At 35.2% G+C, this 19,068-nt stretch overlaps 1 protein-coding gene across 2 annotated transcripts in view; it reads right to left on the reverse strand.

Annotated features, from left to right (window-relative positions):
- The window catches only part of rnf213a (ring finger protein 213a), a 194,618-nt gene that overhangs the window by 174,996 nt on the left and 554 nt on the right, over nucleotides 1-19,068 (reverse strand). The window contains 8 exon segments of one of the 2 annotated variants that reach the window (NM_001353835.1): nucleotides 1,453-1,742; nucleotides 1,825-2,027; nucleotides 2,106-2,276; nucleotides 2,356-2,492; nucleotides 3,939-3,993; nucleotides 6,824-7,461; nucleotides 11,396-11,556; nucleotides 13,572-13,675. In NM_001353835.1, the coding sequence (NP_001340764.1) occupies nucleotides 1,453-1,742; nucleotides 1,825-2,027; nucleotides 2,106-2,276; nucleotides 2,356-2,492; nucleotides 3,939-3,993; nucleotides 6,824-7,461; nucleotides 11,396-11,556; nucleotides 13,572-13,674 (1,758 nt within the window). In that variant the 5' untranslated portion in view covers nucleotide 13,675. 2 annotated transcript variants of the gene reach the window in all.

Below are 19,068 nucleotides of genomic sequence, written 5' to 3' on the forward strand. Positions count from 1 at the left end.
AACCACACAGAACAAAATTGTTGGCATCAAAAGAATTGTAGGCCTTTAACTTCTCTCTAGTAAAATCACGTGGAGTTTCAATGAGATAGTTGTGTATTTGGGGCTGAATGCTTGGCCCTTTCGTCTTATCCAATATCCATTGGGAGGTTGCTATCACAAATGGACCTGTCAGACGAATGCAACAAACTCTGTACCGCATCAGATGTCATTCCCTCGCTGTAAATGCTAGCGCTGTCGTTTTTTTTCTGCCACCTCGCTGCGCGCGCATCCTGTATGTTTACAAATCGGTAATTTGTCTATTGGGAAGAGGTACAATCCACCATTTGTACTGTTGATTATAATTTAGCACCATTAACCCTTTAGATAGGCCTGTGACCAAAAACAAAAATGTGTGTGTGCATAAATAAACTAACTATCTTTACTGTAGCGATGCAGTGGTGCAGTAAATAGTAGGTAGGTAGTAAGAAGGTCGCTGGTTCGAGCCTCGGCTGGGTAACTTGGCGTTTCTGTATAGAGTTTGCATGTTCTCCCCGAGTTCACGTAGGTTTTCTCTGGGTGCCCCACAGTCCAAAGACATGCGGTACAGGTGAATTGGGTAGGCTAAACTGTCCGTAGTGTATGAGTGTGTATGGATGTTTCCCAGAGATAGGCTGCAGTTGGAAGTTGGTCCACTGCATAAAACATATGCTGTATAAGTTGGTGGTTCATTCCGCTGTGGTGAACCCAGATTAATAAAAGGATTAAGCTGAAAATAAAATGAATGAATGAATGTTTACCATGTTCTGAGAGCTGAGCTGCTTATTTTGATAAGTGTGCAAAGGTCTCTCTCACTCACTCTCCCTCTTTCTCTCTCTCTCTCACACACACACAAACTATACTCCATATTAAAAAAAAAAACTTTTTTTGCACTTCAACAGATGATCAACCGTAAAAATTCCAAACTGTACATCTTCCGAACAGAGAAAACCACCAACAATAAAGAATGCATGACTACATGGTTTCATGGCTTTCCAATCAAAAAGTCATTATAATGGAAGTCAATAGAGCAAAAACTAACAACTAACAACTAACATAATTTGACACTTGTTTTAACAGAATAAAGTGCTTTGGTCTTATACAGACTGTTGGGCTTTATTCTGTGAAAAACAACCTCCTGGATGTAATTTATCATCAACTAAACAAGCACAACTTTGAAATTTAAAAATGCATTAGAAAAATGTTGAACCATTATGAATAAATGCTGATACTGTACAGGACAGTTCAAGTTTGTAAATCCATCACTTAACATTAACCTATGGACCATTATTTTTAAATGTTACTCAGTAACAATTATTATGTTCATAAAACCATTTTGAGACAACGTTTGATTGGTGCGTAATTCCAAAGATCGAACAATAACCAATTTAAAGACTTTTTTTGCAGTATATGCTGACATCTAATTGGCTTACTTACATCCTTTTCATCATAATCGAGTTGGTACCATTTCGTTTGTTTCTTTTCAAATACAAAAGGGTTTCTGTAGATCTCATAAAACTGCCGGAGTTGACTGAAGAAGTTGTTGAGGTTGATTTTGCTCCAGCTTCTTAGGAGGTCAAAGATAGTTTCCAGCATGATTGTACCAGCGATTTTTCTTCCCTGAAGTACATTTTTCTTTTCATCAGACCATATTGTTTTCTTAACCCATTCAAACATGTTTTTAGCTGGTTGTGCACAGATGATGTCATCGTACTGATGCCATTCTCCTGCAAAACAAATAAACAACATTAGTTTTTTTTTTTTTTTAACTAAATTATAAGTTGAATACAGAGTTCTGAGGAGCTCTACCTTCATCATTCAGAAGATGTGACTTGATAAACAGACATCTGTTTGTGGGTACTTCTGCATCCAGCTTGTAGATGTATTCATAATCATACTTATTTTTCTTTTGTTTATACACAACATACTTGTAGGGGATGGACACAGCTTCAGCATCTATTTTTCTGCATATAAACTTCCCTTCAACAAGAAATCCGTGCTCTTTAAGATCCCTGAAATGAGACTATCCTCATGAGAGAAAATCTGGATAGAGTGATGAATAAGCAATAACTGGTGCAGACTTTACTAACCGTGACACAGAGAGTTCGACCAAATTTTCTTCCCAGTTTCCAATGGGACCACCGGCCCTTATAAAAATCAAATCCTCTTCTGGGTTAAACTTGAAGTCTTTGGAGAGGACTGCATGAAAGTAAATGGTGAGTCTGTCACTGGAACTTATATGTTGAGTTGATCGTGTATTTCTGCAATTTAAAAATATTAATTAGAAAAACAGGAGAAAAAACATGTGAAAAAAGCACATCATCAAAAGATTCAGCATACCTTTTTGGAAGTGTAACACATTGACTTTCAGTATCCTCGCTTTCCTTGCTTTTCTGGTCAGCAGAAGAGTCTTTTTTCCCGCCAGCGGGCTTCTTCTCAACTTTCATCGCTGAATCTGCACTTGAACCACGGTTTTTCTAAAGGCAAAATTTGTTTCATTCATTTTACCACGTTTGTAATTTCAAATATTGGTCTGGCCAATGCATAAACCAACATATGAATCAAGTGTCTTAAAGCAGTGGTCCAGAGTGTATTTTTAAGGCTTGGTTGTGTTTATAAGATGCAAAGCAGTGAGTGCTCATGCTTCAATTGTAAAAAAAAAATCTATAATCCTTACTTTGATTGTATACTGCTACTCAGCTAACATAAAAACGAGCCCACCCTCAAGAGGCTCTGCTTGGTCAGCTAACATAATGTGCAGTGATTTGCGGATCGGCTCCAAGTCAACAGGAAAATCGTCACACCCCTACAAGCACGCACTTCGCCTCTGTTGTTTAAATACTGTCAGTCAAAGTAGCTGTTAGCCGTATCAGTTTGAGCCTGACAGAAAATGAAGAGGACAGAGCTGAACCTCATCCCTGCTCTCTATCTGACAAGTGTCTTTCACATATGTTCGGAATAAGCATGTGTAAGTAATATGAAACGTTCACATATCTTTTGCGAGTTAGTTATTTAAGATGTATAATGTTTGCAATGTATTACGTCCTTGCTACAACATACCATTAACGCTAGACACAATGCATGTCATAGATCAGGGGTGACCAACCCTGTTCCTGGAGATCGACCTTCCTGTTGATATTAGTTGCAAGCCATATCAAACACACCTGCCTGTAATTATCAAGTGCTGTTCAGGCCTTAATTAATTGGTTCAGGTGTGTTTGATCAAGGTTGGAGCTGAACTTTGCAGGAAGGTCGATCTCCAGGAACGGGGTTGAGCACCACTGTCATAAATCAATTTTAACAAATAAAAATATTTACAGGTTGTGGGTCACAATCCACAGCTCCTGCTATTATGGTTGGAACTGCTACTTCTTTGAGGAGTTTTTAGCCGAATCCAGCACTGAACTGGGAGAGGTTCTGGAAGCTGTCCTATGTCAAATGCTAGAGCTATGTATTTTTATAATTCTCTGGAACATAATTAAAATGAAACTGTAAGCACTTCTCTCTTTGTGTCGTGTCCTTTGGAAGCCCAAATACAGAAACAGAAGAAGCTCTGTGGAAATAGCAGTGTTTGGTTGGCATTTTAGCTTTCTCTGCTATAACATTACAGCACCTCTGGCCACGCCCCATCTCTGTGCGGAATGTATGTGCTTGATGAATGCACATAACCTAATGCGTTTGTGATCTCACTAACCCGGATGTATTTTTTGTAGTCCCCAAACTTTGCTAAGCTAACTCTGTAAAAGCTAACGTCTCACTTTGCACTGAACTTTTAGCATATTACATTTAGAGATGTTGTTTATGCTCACACAGCTGCAATACACATAAACCAAAGTTTAAAATATGATATCATAGTGGACCACCCCTTTAAATGTATATATACATTTACATATATCTTATAAACATAGGCATTTTCTGCTTACCTTGGGTGCACTATTTGGGCCGAACACCATTTTCTGTGATTCTTCAGTCTGATTTCTGTAATTTATAAAGTGAATGTATAAAGTATTACTTAACTATAAAACTAACTAAAATAGAAGCAGATATTGATTTTATTATGATTAGATTAAACGTATCTTTACTATGAAGACATGTTGTAAATTTTGTTCAGTAAACACAGAAGTCAACATTTGAAGTGGATCCAAACATTTTATCAATGTTGTCCTAAAACTATTCAACGAAACCCATTCTTGTCTTAGGACAAATTTTAAAAACCTTTCAGATCCACTTCAAATGTTGACTACTGTATGCATTGCTATGAATGGTATTTAAAGAACTTTTTAAGGTTTCTCAATATTTAGAATTATTTTAACCCTCAGATTGCAGATTTCAAATAGCCATATATCTGCCAAATAGGCCCCGTTAACACTGTCAGGACTTGATGCCCAACTCATTTGTTGCCAATATCTGATTTTTTTTTCCCGTTTTTTATCCGATTCATGTACTTGCCATACAAGTCGGCTGTAGCCCCCTATATTTCTACTTAGCCCTCCTAAAAAATTTGCAATTAGCTCATAAACTGTACACTAAATTATCGCCTCAGTCCCCTTTAAAATTGATAAGAAAACGGCGGCAGAATTTGGCTGATCCCCGTCAAGCCAAACCACAGCCATCCACAGCCATCCACAGCGAGAGGCGAGGTGTGTGTTTATTGATAAATTGTTATAATATCTGCTTCTTTGCAGTTCTTTGATATAGATAACCTTGTCTGCATGTATCCCAATGCCACGGAGGAGCAGTCAGGTTTTCTCGCCGTTCAACTCATCATCACAGCTGTTTCCTCCAGCGAAAAATGTCACTCTTAACGAACATTTTGCTATTTTTATTTCAAAATTAACAACCAATATTAAACACTTTACAGTTTGTGTGGCATTAACTATACCATACAGTCTTGCACAGAACCACTTAGAGAATGTACTCGTTTTAACTGTCACTGAGTCACTGACAGAGATAGAAACATCAAGTGTTGTCTAGTATTAAAAAAATACTTATTTATTATTATCATTCAGATCGTGTAATATGTGAATTATCCTGTAAGTTTAAATATATATATATATATATATTTATATGTGTGTCATTTAATTAGAAAAGTGGCAGTTAATTTATTTAATACATGGAAACAAAAAATGCATTTGAATGTAGAAAGTGATTTTTACAGCAGTAAGGTAGTATAGTACTGTAGTATTTGGCTTATTCAGCACTTAAATGGCTGTGCCTGTCAATGTAATACAGTGGAATCCTAGTATACAACCCATATTAATCAAATTCTTCATTTTTAAGTGCATTACGATTAAATTACAATGTATAATTACTACGTGATATTAGGCTATATATATATATATATATATATATATATATATATATATATACATAAAAAAAAAAAAAAAAAAAAAAAAATATATATATATATATATATATATATATATATATATATATATATATATATATATATATATATATATACATACAATTGAAATCAGAATTATTAGCCCCCTTTAGATTTTTTTTTCTTTTTTAAATATTTCCCAAATGATTTTTAACAGAGCAAGGAAATGTTCACAGTATGTCTGATAATATTTTTTTCTTCTGGAAAAAGTCTTATTTGTTTTATTTTGGCAAGAATAAAAGCAGTTTTTAATTTTTTAAAAACCATTTTTGGGACAAAATTATTAGCGCCTTTAAGCTAATTTTTTTTTCGACAGTCTACAGAACAAACCATTGATATGTAATAACTTGCCTAATTACCCTAACCTGCCTAGTTAACCTAATTAACCTAGTTAAGCCTTTAAATGTCACTTTAAGCTGTATAGAAGTTTCTTGAAAAATATGTAGTAAAATATTATTTACTGTCATCATGGCAAAGATAAAATAAATCAGGTATTATAAATAAGTTTTTAAAACTATTATGCTTAGAAATGTGCTGAAACAATCTTCCCTCCATTAAACAGAAATTGGGGAAAAAATAAACAGGGGCGCTAATATTTCAGGGGGCCTAATAATTCTGACTTCAACTGTGTATATATATTTTTTTTTTTTACCTTATAAGAAGCTGAGCCCCCCTAAAATGAAAATCCTAAAATCACCCCAGGCGCAACACTAGCCCAGATGGAAGAAATTGTCTTGCTTTTACAGTAGCTCTGCAAAATATGCTAAGTTCGCCCAACTTTAAAGTGAATTTAAGGCGGACATGAGGAAAAAGGGAAAGGGCAGTCACCGCAGCTATGGTTTATATATGATGTCCTCCACTGACTATTCTCCCCATAGGGCAAGAAGGCAGGTAACTTCTGCTGTCAACTACTTAACACTTTCGTCCTCCATATTTCCTCTGTTGTTGTTGTTTACTGTTTCGGCATCTCCACACACCAATTCCTACTACGTCATTACACCACGGAGAAGTACCACATTGTCGCAAGTTTAATGACGTACAAAACGGAATGCCTCAATAAATCCGATCTGCTTGTTTACATGATAGTCGCATTGTCACATATCTGAATTATATCGGATTTACTTCCACATAGGAAGGAGGCCTGAAACTGATCTCTGAATATCCGAATGTATGCAGTCGTTTTTTTGTGCGTTTACACGATCATAGAACTGTGTCACATTCAGTATAAGTAAAAAATCAGAATTGGGTCACATTTAACTGGCAGTGTAAACCGGGCCATATTGTCCTGCATGCGTCAATTAAAAGAATATATATTCAGCTTTCAAATAATAAGTGAATGTCAGCTTCCCATAATTGAGACTTATGATTTATTTTGTGACCCAGGGTCACATTTATCAAATTATATCAAAAGTTTTGGCATACCTTTTCAGTTTGGGAGATGAGACAGGCTGGGTGCTATTTTCATTGTCTCTTTCACCACTTTTTTGTTTCTCAGATTCGGTTTTCTTCGGGTCAGCAACAGTTGACTTACTCGGCTTAGTCTTCACTGAAGAGCTCTTCTGCGGTTCTACATTCTGAGAGTCTTTGTCAATGTTTGCGTCGCTCTGTACGTTTGCATTCTGGTCTACATTAGCATTAGGAGTATGCTGTGCTTTTGCGGACAAACTCTTTTGGCCTTCATCCTTACATTTGACTTTTTCCTCTTTAGTTTGCTGATCTACTCCCAATGGCGCTTTAGAAGCACTGGCGCTGACTGGCTTTTGAGTCGTTCCAATACTCTCCTCGCCATCTTTGCTTGAACCTGTGGTTAAAGCAGATGCGCTAAGCTGTGCAGGCCCAGCAGTTTCATTCTCTGGTGGACTCAGATGAGAGGATGGTTCAGCTGGTGTGGGAGTATCTTCTACAATGCAGCTGGAGCAATCACTGTCAGACGACTGATCTGTGTCCATTTTTTTCTCTTTATCAGTTAGAGAAATATCAGAGAGATCTGAGGTCAGTGACGAGGGGCCTTCTGAAACACCAGATTTTTTCTTCTTTTCCTTTTTTCTCTTCTTTCTTTTCTGTTGAAGCAGGATCAATAGAAATGTGCATTATTAACAATATTTTGTATGTTTTTCCGTAAATTATCAAGTTAGACATTCTGTTCAGACTTTTTTTTTTGTTCCTCATAAAAAAAATCTATGGGTAAAAGAGCTTTTATGTTTAAGGGTCCATCAGATTGAAATAAATTACCTGCGAACATTCGATCCATTACATCATTTAAGGTCTTTAAGCAGACTTTGTTATTATATTTTACTTTGGATTGTACTTATTTTTCCTGAGGATGTTATTATTTTTTTGGTGATTAATTTACTGATCTGTATATAGTTTTTTCTACATATATATACTAGAGGTGTGAACCAATACTGCTCTCACGGTTCAGTTCGGTTACGATTATCATGCCTTCGATTTGGTTTAATTCGATATGTCAGTGCATCGACGATGATTTCCATATACAGTATTATATTTTAGGGGGGAGGCTATAACAAGCTGTCTGTATAAACACACGGACACACAGCACCACACTGTCTCTCATTCAAACACATACACAAACATAGACAGCAACAAACAAACACACACACACACACACACACTTAAGCCCTTGCAACAGGGAGAGCTTGAGCTGAGCGGAGCAGAAAAACTAAAAAAAAAAAAAAATAAATAAAAAAGGCGAAAAAAATAGGCACTTTTCCGACGGTCCCTTACTGAGAGCGCCTCTCAGCGTGAGCTCACCCGGCTAAACACATATTGGGAGGCCTTAAACGGAGCAGTGCTCGTAATGTTGAGCGAAAAAAAGAAAGACAGCTGTGAAACATAACCAGCTTTGCCTTTTGTAGGAAACAAACTTTAGATCTTTTTAGGGTAAGAGGTTTTTGAGTTATTGCCGTTGATAACTGAATGTGTGTCAGGAATATCGAAAACAAAACCAACTGAACCGCGCTCATTTCTGGCGCCTCCCTGGATATACAGCACCCTTAGCATAGGCCTATGGTGCCTATGCCCCGGGCCGGCCCTGAGGTGGCCGAGTGTTGTAAATACTCGCGCTCACCTCCCTCGCGACAGAGCGCATAGGAGATAAATGAAGTCAGTACATAATAACCGGTTATGATTATTACTGAACCGATACTGAATTGTCCGCGTCTGCATCGCGGTGCACCGAAGAAACAATTAATTTTGACACCCCTAAAATATACATATGTTTGTATTTATACTACTCCACCCCCCCCCCCCCTCCTCCCTTCTTTTCTTTTTTTTTGTTATTTTTCTTTTACTTTATTTTATTTATTTATAATTTTTTTAAGTTATGTCATGTTTTTTGGATGTTGTGTAAATTATGTTTTGTCTTCTTGAGTTGTTATTATGTGATTGTGATTAATTTGTGGGACCCCCTTAAAAATGAAATGGTACATCTCAAGGGGTTTGTCCCAATGAATAAATATCATTATAAATCATTGGTCAACAAAATTTAATTTTAAAGGGGAAATATTATGCAAAAATCCCTTTATAAGGAGTTTAAACAGGTGTGGGGCAACAGTCTGTGAGTATAACTGGCTTTTAACGGCAAACGTTAATTAGTTTAACTTATTTATGATCGCACTTCATAAAAAAAGTTTGCAGAAACACTTTGATTGACTTTCTCCCTTTTATACGTGTCATCAGAGGGGGCAAGCCCCGCCCATTAGTGACAATCTCTCCCTCATTAGCATAGGACATTAGTCTTGTTTTTCTAAATGTATCTGTGGACTGCAAGACAGGGGCGTAACATGAAGGGGCGTAAATTGTAGTAAGTTAGAGAGGCGTAACTTGCAGTTATTGAGATCCCGATCCATGTTCACAGATGTTCTTGGCAAGATAGCGGAACAGAGAACATTTTCAGCAAATGTTTTCATGAGGTTCTCTAAATTTATCCACAATCAATTCATTTGAAATCTTATAGTATTCATTCATTTAGCAACTGCACAATGCAACTAGCTTTGATAATAGCTAGCTTTTTAATAGCTTTGATGGTTGGGTTAAGGGTTGGGGTAGGTGTAGAGTTAAAAAACTACGATGGTTGGATTTAGGTTTGGGCTGCATGGTGGCGCAGTGGGTAGCACATTCACCTCACAGCAAGAAGGTCACTGGTTCGAACCTCGGCTGGGTCAGTTGGTATTTCTGTGTGGAGCTTGCATGTTTTTCTCATGTTGGCATGGGTTTCCTCCGGGTGCTCCGGTTTCCGCCACAAGTCCAAAGACATGTGGTATAGGTGAATTCTGTAAGCTAAATTGTCCGTAGCCGTAGAAATCTCTCCGGCCCTTCGTTTGGGATGCTTTTCATGAACTGGCTCCCATTACAAACTAATTGAATAGCCCTGGTGTAGACGTTAATAACTGATGGTTGGGTTAAGGGTTGGGGAAGGTGTAGACCTTAATAACTGTGATGGTTTGGTTAAGAGTTGGGGTAGGTGTAGACATTAAAAACTATGATGGTCGAGTTAAGGGTTGGGGTAGGTGTAGACATTAATAACTGTGATGGTTGGATTTAGGGTTGGGGTAAGTGTGGACATTAATAACTGTGATGCTTGGGTTTATGATTGGGGAATGTGTAGACGTTAATAGCTTTGATGGTTGGGTTAAGGGTCGAAGTAGGTGTAGACTTTAAAAACTATGATGGTTGGGTTTAGGTTTGGAGAAGGAGTAGTCGTTAATAACTGTGATGGTTTGGTTAAGGGTTGGGGTAGGTGTAAACATTTAAAACTATGATGGTTGGGATAGGTGTAGGTGTAGACATTAATAACTGTGATGGTTGGGTTTGTGGTTGGGGAAGGTGTAGACGTTAATAGCTTTGATCATTGGGTTAAGAGTTGGAGTGGGTGTGGACATTAAAAACTATGATGGTTGAGTTTAGGTTTGGAGAAGGAGTAGTCATTAATAACGATGATGGTTGGGTTTAGTGTTGGGGAAGGTGCACACCTTAACTGTGATAGATCGATAAGGGTTGAGGTAGGTGTAGACACTAAAAACTATGATGGTTGGGTTAAGGGTTGGGGTAGATGTAGACGTTATTAACTATGATGGTTGGATGTAGGGTTATGGTAGGTGTAGACATTAATAACTGTGATACTTGGGTTTATGGTTGGGGAAGGTGTAGACGCTAATAGCTTTGATGGTTGTGATAAGGGTTGGGGTAGGTGTAGACTTTAAAACTATGATGGTTGGGTTAAGGGTTGGGGTAGGTGTAGACTTTATGATGGTTGGGTTTAGGTTTGGAGAAGGAGTAGTCGTTAATAATGATGATGGTTGGGTTAAGGGTTAGGGTAGATGTTGACATTAAAAACTATGATGGTTGGGTTAAGGGTTGGGGTAGGTGTAGGCGTTAATAACTGTGATGGTTGGCTTAAGGGTTGGTGTAGGCGTTAATAACTGTGATGGTTGGGTTTAGGTTTTGGGTAGGCGTACACGTTAATAACAATGATAGATGGGTTTAGGGTTGTGGTAGGTATAGACGTTAATAACTGTGATGATTAGGGTTTAGCTGTGGAGTAGGTGCAGACATTAATAAATGATGTACAGCGCCATTTTGCTGACAACACAGTTTTGACATGAGGGTCCATAACCCTAACAAGTTACGCCTCTAACATACTACAGGTTACACCTCAGACCCTACTCTGTTTTTGAATCTGCTGCTATACTGACACGCAAGCATGTGTAGCTCCACCCTCTTTTGAAAAGAGCACAATCTCATTTGAATTTAAAGCGACAGTCACCAAAATGGCACAATTAGGATCAAAGCCTGAAAGGAGCAGTTTCAAAGAGTTATAAAAAAATATTTGTGTGTTACTTTGTGCTGAAACTTTACATTCACACTCTAGGGACATTAGAGACTTGTTTTACAACTTTCACAAAAAGGGTCCATTTAAAGATATTTTATACTTTTATATTCATTTAAGCTTTTCAATTGTTAAAACTGATGTACCTTCTTCTTTGGATTAGGGCTGGTATTTTCATTCGGTCTTTTTGGAGATACGTTGGCATTCTGGATTTCCAGTGATTTTGATTCAGATCCAGTCTCATCCATTTCTGCATTTGTGATTTGAGGAACAATGGAGGGTGTTTGAGACTTGTCATGTGGAGTGCCTGACAACACAGAAAAACACAGATCAAACTGTCACAGCCCCTTCCTTAAAAGCTGTAATGACCTCTTGTTAAGCTCTGACCTTTTTTGGTCAAAATATGGATTTATTTTTAAATCTTTGATATACTCTGCCAATAGGATTCAAGAAATCAATTCCAGACTATGTCAACATGCAGAGTAAGACAATCATAAAGTGGCCTGATTCACTGATCTCATCTAGAATTTAAACCCTTCTCAAAAGGATAATATTAGTACAAAACATTTTATTTACAGTAACTGTGATGCTACAACACTCAGTTATTATGACATTCCTTGTGTGCTGTTGATTTTGAGTCTTAATTTAAACACAACTGTCTCTGTTTCAGCAAATAAAATGCTTTTTGGTGACAAATCTTATTTTGGAAAAACGGGAAAAATTTTGCAAAACCTCAACGATACAATAAATGTATTAACCTTTCGTTATGTTGATAGATGTTGACTTGTTTGATTGCAAACCATTGTTGGTGGTTTCCCTGTTGGGAATAGGGTAAAATTATTATTTTTTACTGTTGCTCATCAGTCGCAGTAAAAAAAAGTGTAGTTTCTTGCTTTTATATGCAGTATAGTGTCTGTGCTTGAGTGTAAGAGACCTTAGCACACTAAAAAAATCAAAATGAGAAAACTAAATTAAGAAAATCGAAATCTCAGCTCTCAGCACATTGTAGACACAGTAAGTACATTCATGCATGCACACTTTAACTTGCGGGAAAACCACCAACAATCAAGAATGCATGATTATATCCTGTAATGGCTTTGTAATCACAATGTATAATTATAATAAAAGTCAATGGGGCTAAAACAGCCACCAACATAACAAAAGGATATTAAATTAAGGGTTACCACCACAAAATAGGCTACAAATGTCAAAATAAACAATTAAAAAAGCCACCTCCAATTCTTATTTTTTCATGTCATAAACATTAAAGATGCATCCAAGAAGGGATCACATCATTAAACTTAGAGCAAACTTTACTTTAAGGTACAATTCTCACTATTAATAAACCATGACTTTTGCCTCATACTAATAATTGATTGCTTAGTAATAGTTAAGAATTAAGAGAATAATAGTACAATTAGAGATTTAGAATAGATCATGCAGAAATACTGAAGTGTTACCAAAATATGACTAAAATCTTTTAGAATCATTTATTACATATAAAACTGTGCAGCAGAATTGTTGCCTGTGGGATCACAGGGCTACTAAGAAAATTCAGTAACACTTATAAGGTTAAGAATAAGGTTCATTAGTTAATGCATTTACTAACATGAACTAATCATGAACAACACATGTACAGCATTTATTAATCATAATTAAACATTTACTAATGCATTATTAACATTTAAGTCCATGCTTGTTAACATTAGTTAATGCACCTTGAGTTAACATGAACTAACAATGAACAACTGTATTTTCATTAACTAACACTTACTAACATGAATAAATACTGTAGAAAACGTATTGTTTATTGTTTGTTCATGTTAGTAAATGCATTAATTAACATTAACTAATGAACCTTATTGTAAAGTGTGACCAAAAATTTTGCTACATGAAGTCAGATTAATCAATACTTAATTAATTAAGATTAATAGACCATTATTATTACCATCAAAAGTTAATCAATACCACCTGATTACATTTCCTATTTCTTTACTTATTATTTTTTTTTACAATACATGTAACTACTATGCTGAATACTGAACAGCCAGAGAAAAATGACAAACAGTGAGGTAAAAAAATTCACATAATAAAAAGTCAGGGGGTCAAAAGTCCAACTAAAGAATGTTAAACGGAAATAATAAAGTACAGTTTTACCTCCTTTTATTATCCAATTAAACGTCAACAGAAATAAAATGAATTCAAAAGTGAACATCAATAAAAGCATGCCAAAGCATTTATGCAAACCAATGAAAGAGCAGACAACAAAGTAAGAATTTCTATGTGTAAGAAGACATAATGAATCTAAAGACTCTACAGTACCTTGTGTTGTCTCGTAAGATTGAGATTGCAGTTTATGTCCACACTCACTGCAGAACTTTGGGGCCTTTTCCAAAGCCTCGTGACTGCACTTAGGACACTTCATTCTATGGGGAAGAGCACAAGTATGAAGTAACTCCTCCATAACATGACAAGAAAACATACAGTCACATGAGTTCCAGGAACTGCTTTCAAAAGCAAAAGCAAAAAGGAATTGCTTTCGATTTCAGTTTTCTTAAAATTAAAAATTAACAATGGGAGGGGAGTCTGTAAATACAGAGTGAAAATCACATGCTGTGAATAAATGCAATGAGTCAGCTACAATGACTTTATGGTCACCTACAGTAAGCGGAAGAAAATGAATGAATGTATTGTACATCAATTTAGTACAGAGTGTGTGTTAAAGGTCAATCTTTGATAAATGCAAACTCCACAAACTCTTTTAATAAACCCTTTTAAAATGTTGTTGTTGTTTATTAAGTGAAATGTGTACATTCTGTAACAGAACAATATTTCAACTCAAAGTTTACTTCGACCAAAGAGCATAGAATCACCAAGAGGCTACACTCTAGTGCGATTCAGGAAACAGCCACTAGATGGTGCGGTGGCCATTTTGGAATGAAAACTCCATTAGAACAACAGCATATTATAAGTCTGCAAAAAAAAAACTATTAAAAGTGCTGATGAATGTGATAGTAAGTGTTGTATTTTCGTCTTAAGGTTGTATCACAGCTTTAATGAGCTTTTTAAATAAATAAATAAAAAACAAAAAGCAGCTGCTTGCCATCACAACAGCAATAAGATCCAAAGGACAGCCGACCGCTTTCACTCCAAAATGGTGGAATCCAGGGCTGTTGCTGGGCGCTGCTGTTGCAATGAAACGTTCTATTGAGTGTCGCCTCTTGGTCATTCTAAGCTCTTTGCTTTGACTTAGAGTCAACCGTAGCCATGAAAATAATTATTATACAAGATAGCTGTTCAAATCATAGCACAAGCATGTTACTTTACGTAATTAGAAGTTTGCAGTTATCTAAACTTTAGACAGAAGAAGAAATAATTACTATCAAAATTGAACTTTCAAACCTCAAAATGTGAAATGATCCTGCTCTTTTTCACAGAAAGAGAAAAAATTCTACTGCACATGTGCAGATTAGGTGTCAGCGTTCTAGCTGGTTTTTGATTGGAGGAATTGATTTTTACAATTGCTCCTAATGATAATCAATGGTAAACAATCTCCCTAAGCCCTCTTAGGAAATACCAGACAGTTTAGAAGAACCTGATGTTGAAACAGAAGTTATGGATTTTAATTTTCTAGTTCAGACATGGTTTCTACTCTGCACTTAAAAAGAGTTAAAGGAGTAAACTGCAAAGATATTTCTTGCAATATAATTAACAAACAAAATCCGCATCATGCTATTTACATGACGTAAAGTAAGTGGAAGTGGAAAAACTGAGCATTTCACGAGCAAGAAAACAGTTAAACAGAGCATCTGCAGCGCAAGAATGAGAGATAAATGATCTACTTTCACTTTTGCTCCTGTGGATAGGGAAACCTTGTACGCACAGACATCAATTAGCCCATAAATAATTAATTTTGTTTGTTAAGCGCAAATATTTGTTTCAAAACTATTTCTAAATTCAGTTCTAATTTTCAGCAAACGAATAAATGAACAATAATATTGAAGTGTGTTGAAAAAAACTGAGTTATATCCAAATACACATGCTGTGCCCCATATGGTCTAAAACCTGACAGGTGGGCAAATCTAAGCTTGTTTTTAATAAAACAAATATAAATATGGATATAATAAATAATACTGCAAATAATAATAACATTATACAAAAGCAAATTGTTATCAATGAACTGAAAAAGCCTCTCGAGATGAAGAAGACATGAAGGCAGTAGTTTTTATATTTATGTAGGCTAGAAAATAATATGTTTTGTCATATTTTAATCCTTTATATTTATATCCTATGTATATCCTTATTATATCCTATATATATATATATATATATATATATATATATATATATATATATATATATATATATATATATCTTTAATATTTAATTTATTTTTCATATGTAAAGATATTTGTGTATTGCTCTACATCATGTGTGTATTAAGCAGTGTGTAAGCGAGGCACAACTCTGCGCTGGAGTTTAGACCGGGTTAGTTTTGGTCTATTGAAATATCTATTTTAGTTTCTCAAAATAGCAACGCGCTAGCAATACACCTCAACACGCCTCCCTTTTTAGACCAGAACGCACATATGAGCGCAAATGCATTTGCTGTTTAAACAGCGTGGCACAAAACGTCAAAACAACTCTTGTGCCAAGCTGAAACTAGCAAGCAACAAATGCGTCGCGCCTTGCGCCAGGTGTATGATAGGGCCCATAATTTTACAATGCTTAATAAAAGTTATATTTAATAAAATGGAACACACAAACATCTCATAATGAATAGAGGAAAAAGGCTCTCTGAAGACATTCACAGCAAGATTGCTATGCTGCAAAAAAAGGCATTGGTAGGCCCACACGGAATCTGCACGCGCAGAAATCAGCAGATTTTTAGCCCATCATAGGGTTTACTTATTTAAACTTATTTACTTGTGTAAATGTGTGTGAATTTAGATGAATTAAGTTTTTTAATTAATTTCAGTAATAGTATTGACTAATATGAAAATGTTCATATGATTTAATTACAATAAAGTTTGTTAAGTGATATTTTAAGTCTTGTAGTAGATATATTATATGAGAAACTTGCTTTGTTTACCAAATAAGTGGTTCTAATTGGATTTGCATTATAAACATAAAATAAAAGTTAAAAAGGTTTTTATTTTATATAATAAGTTCTTTAGCTACAATACTCCCTAAATCATTCTGCAGAATTTTTTACAAAATTCTCTGCAGAAATAGCAAAAAATATCTGCAGATTCTGTCAAGCCCAAGCCATTGGTTACTGATTGATTTCATAACTCCTAAATGTTCCAGTAAGCAACACTGGGTACATTATCTACATGTTAGGAACATTCAATCCACAATCAACCAGCCATGCAGAAGCTCCAGGCAAGAAATGGCCTTGACCCTAAATTAACAGTGAAGCTTGGAGGTGGAAGCATCAAGTTATGGAACGGTTTTAATTCTTATTGAACCATTAGATTTAATAACATAGAAAAAAAAAAAGATAAATGGAGCCAAATTCAAAATCTGCTGCTATCCACCAGGAAAAAGAAAACGATATATTGGACATTCCAGTATTACATCATTCCAAAACATGAGGCAAAAGAGACTCTCAAATGTTTCCAGCAAGAGGAAGAAAATAAGCTTTGTTGGAATGGCCCAGTCAATCAACCAAAACTTTAAACCAATACATCATTTATGAAAGGAAATGAAAATCAAGATTTACAAAAAGGCCATCCTGCAACATTCAACACTCAAAGAAGAGTGGGCCACAATCCTGCCTGAGCACTGTTAGCGATTAGCATAATACAGGAAGTGTCTTAAAGCGGTCATCGCAAACAAAGGCTTTTCCTCCATGAAACTGATACAAGTTCAGTTTGCTTATAAAATAAATCTTATCAGTGTTATTTCACTTCCAGTTATTGAGTAAATACCAAGGTCTGATTTCATTGAATAACAATGCAAAAAAATACACAGTTAATGTGCTGAAGAGGCCTACTTATTTTCTCAACTATACTTTCAATTCAATTCAGCTTTATTTGTTTAGCGCTTTTACAATGTAGATTGTGTCAAAGCAGCTTCACATAAAAGGTCATAGTAATAAAAACAGAGTAGCAGTTTAACTATACGTTGGCATCTGTAGAATCACACTGGGTACGGTTTAAATAACAACTATTTGTTTTGTTAAATGAATCAAAAATAAATATTAATCACAATTTCAGATAGGACTACTGCTAAAGTATTAAAACTGTTGATTTATTGTTATTTACCTCGAGTGAGAATTTTTTTTTTTTTATCTTTTTCTTGTGAAAGATACTCATATTGGCAAACATTGAACGACTGAAATGACTTACTACAAAATTCACTTTAAAACGCACAAAAATAAAAAAGCTAAAGTATAAAAACTGTTGCTTTAATGCTATTTACTACCCTTGTGTCAGAATCAGAATCAGAAAGAGCTTTATTGCCAGGTATGTTCACACATACAAGGAATTTGTTTTTGGTGACAGAGCTTCTACAGTGCAACAGAATTACAGACACTGGACAAAAAACAAATAATAATAAATATATTTTAAATATAAAAGTAGTGAGTGCAAATATACAAATAGACAAGTGTATGTACAGGTATATTACTATATACAACGTTATATGTGCAGCTGTTATGTGCAAATTGGCATGCAAAGTGTGTTGTGTGATATCACAAGAATATTAATTATCTTTTTTGTGAAAGATACTTAAATTGGCAAACATTGAATGACTGGAAATGACCTACTACAAAATTCACTTTGAAAAAGCACACATAAATAAAACCGGTGTTATAAAGTCAATTAGGATTACTGCTTAAAAAAAAATCTCTAAATTATGAAATACTGCATGCTCTTGTAGAAAATGCATGAGATTATTAAACACAAAACAGTTGCAGTAGGCCGGAATTTCTGTAAATAAAGCCCCCAATATGACTTGCATCCAATATACCCCAATATAATTATCGTATATATTTAAAAACTTCCTAAACAAACCAAAAACAACCACAGAATATTATAAAATATGATTTTAGTCAGTCAATGGAAAACATACATTTTATTTAACACAACCCAGATCACATAACTGAGTTGCAGTAGACCTATCTAAATCTTTGTAAATAAACCCCCAATATTATATCCAATATACCCCAATAAAATTATCATATATATTTTAAAACTTCTTTAGCGAACCAAAAACAACCATGGAATATTAAATAAATATGATATTAGTCAGTCAATGGCAAACATACATTTTATTTAACACAACCCAGATTATAGAGTTGCAGTAGGCCTAATCTAAGTTTCTGTAAATAAACCCCCAATATTACATCCAATATACCCTAATATAGTATTTTGAAACTTAAACAAACAAATAATAATAGAATTTTAAAAATATCATGAAATTAGTCAATAATAAGCACATTTTATTTAATGCGTTTCATGCGTCCATCGTTATTTGCTATTAGAGTATATCAATCAGACATAAATCCACGTGAATACATTAATATTAATAATAATAAAAGAATAATATATTTTACTTAATAATAATTGCTGCAACTTCCGGCTTCAGACGTACAGGATATCTGCAGCAAAATACCCAACAGAGGCCGCTGTTGCCCAAATAATAAGCAAGAAACCACCAACCCCAAATGAAAACAAAATGAAAGTACAATAATAAGAATTGTTTAGTCATCAGCGAAAGTGGATATGTAGGTAAAAGTATATTACAGGCTCTACTTACGAAAAGACACCTCTTTAAGATATTATCGTCCGGATATAGGGTGTATTAGCGAACC

Source organism: Danio rerio, chromosome 3 (genome assembly GCF_049306965.1).
Source record: "Danio rerio strain Tuebingen ecotype United States chromosome 3, GRCz12tu, whole genome shotgun sequence".
In the NCBI taxonomy this organism is placed as follows: domain Eukaryota; kingdom Metazoa; phylum Chordata; class Actinopteri; order Cypriniformes; family Danionidae; genus Danio; species Danio rerio.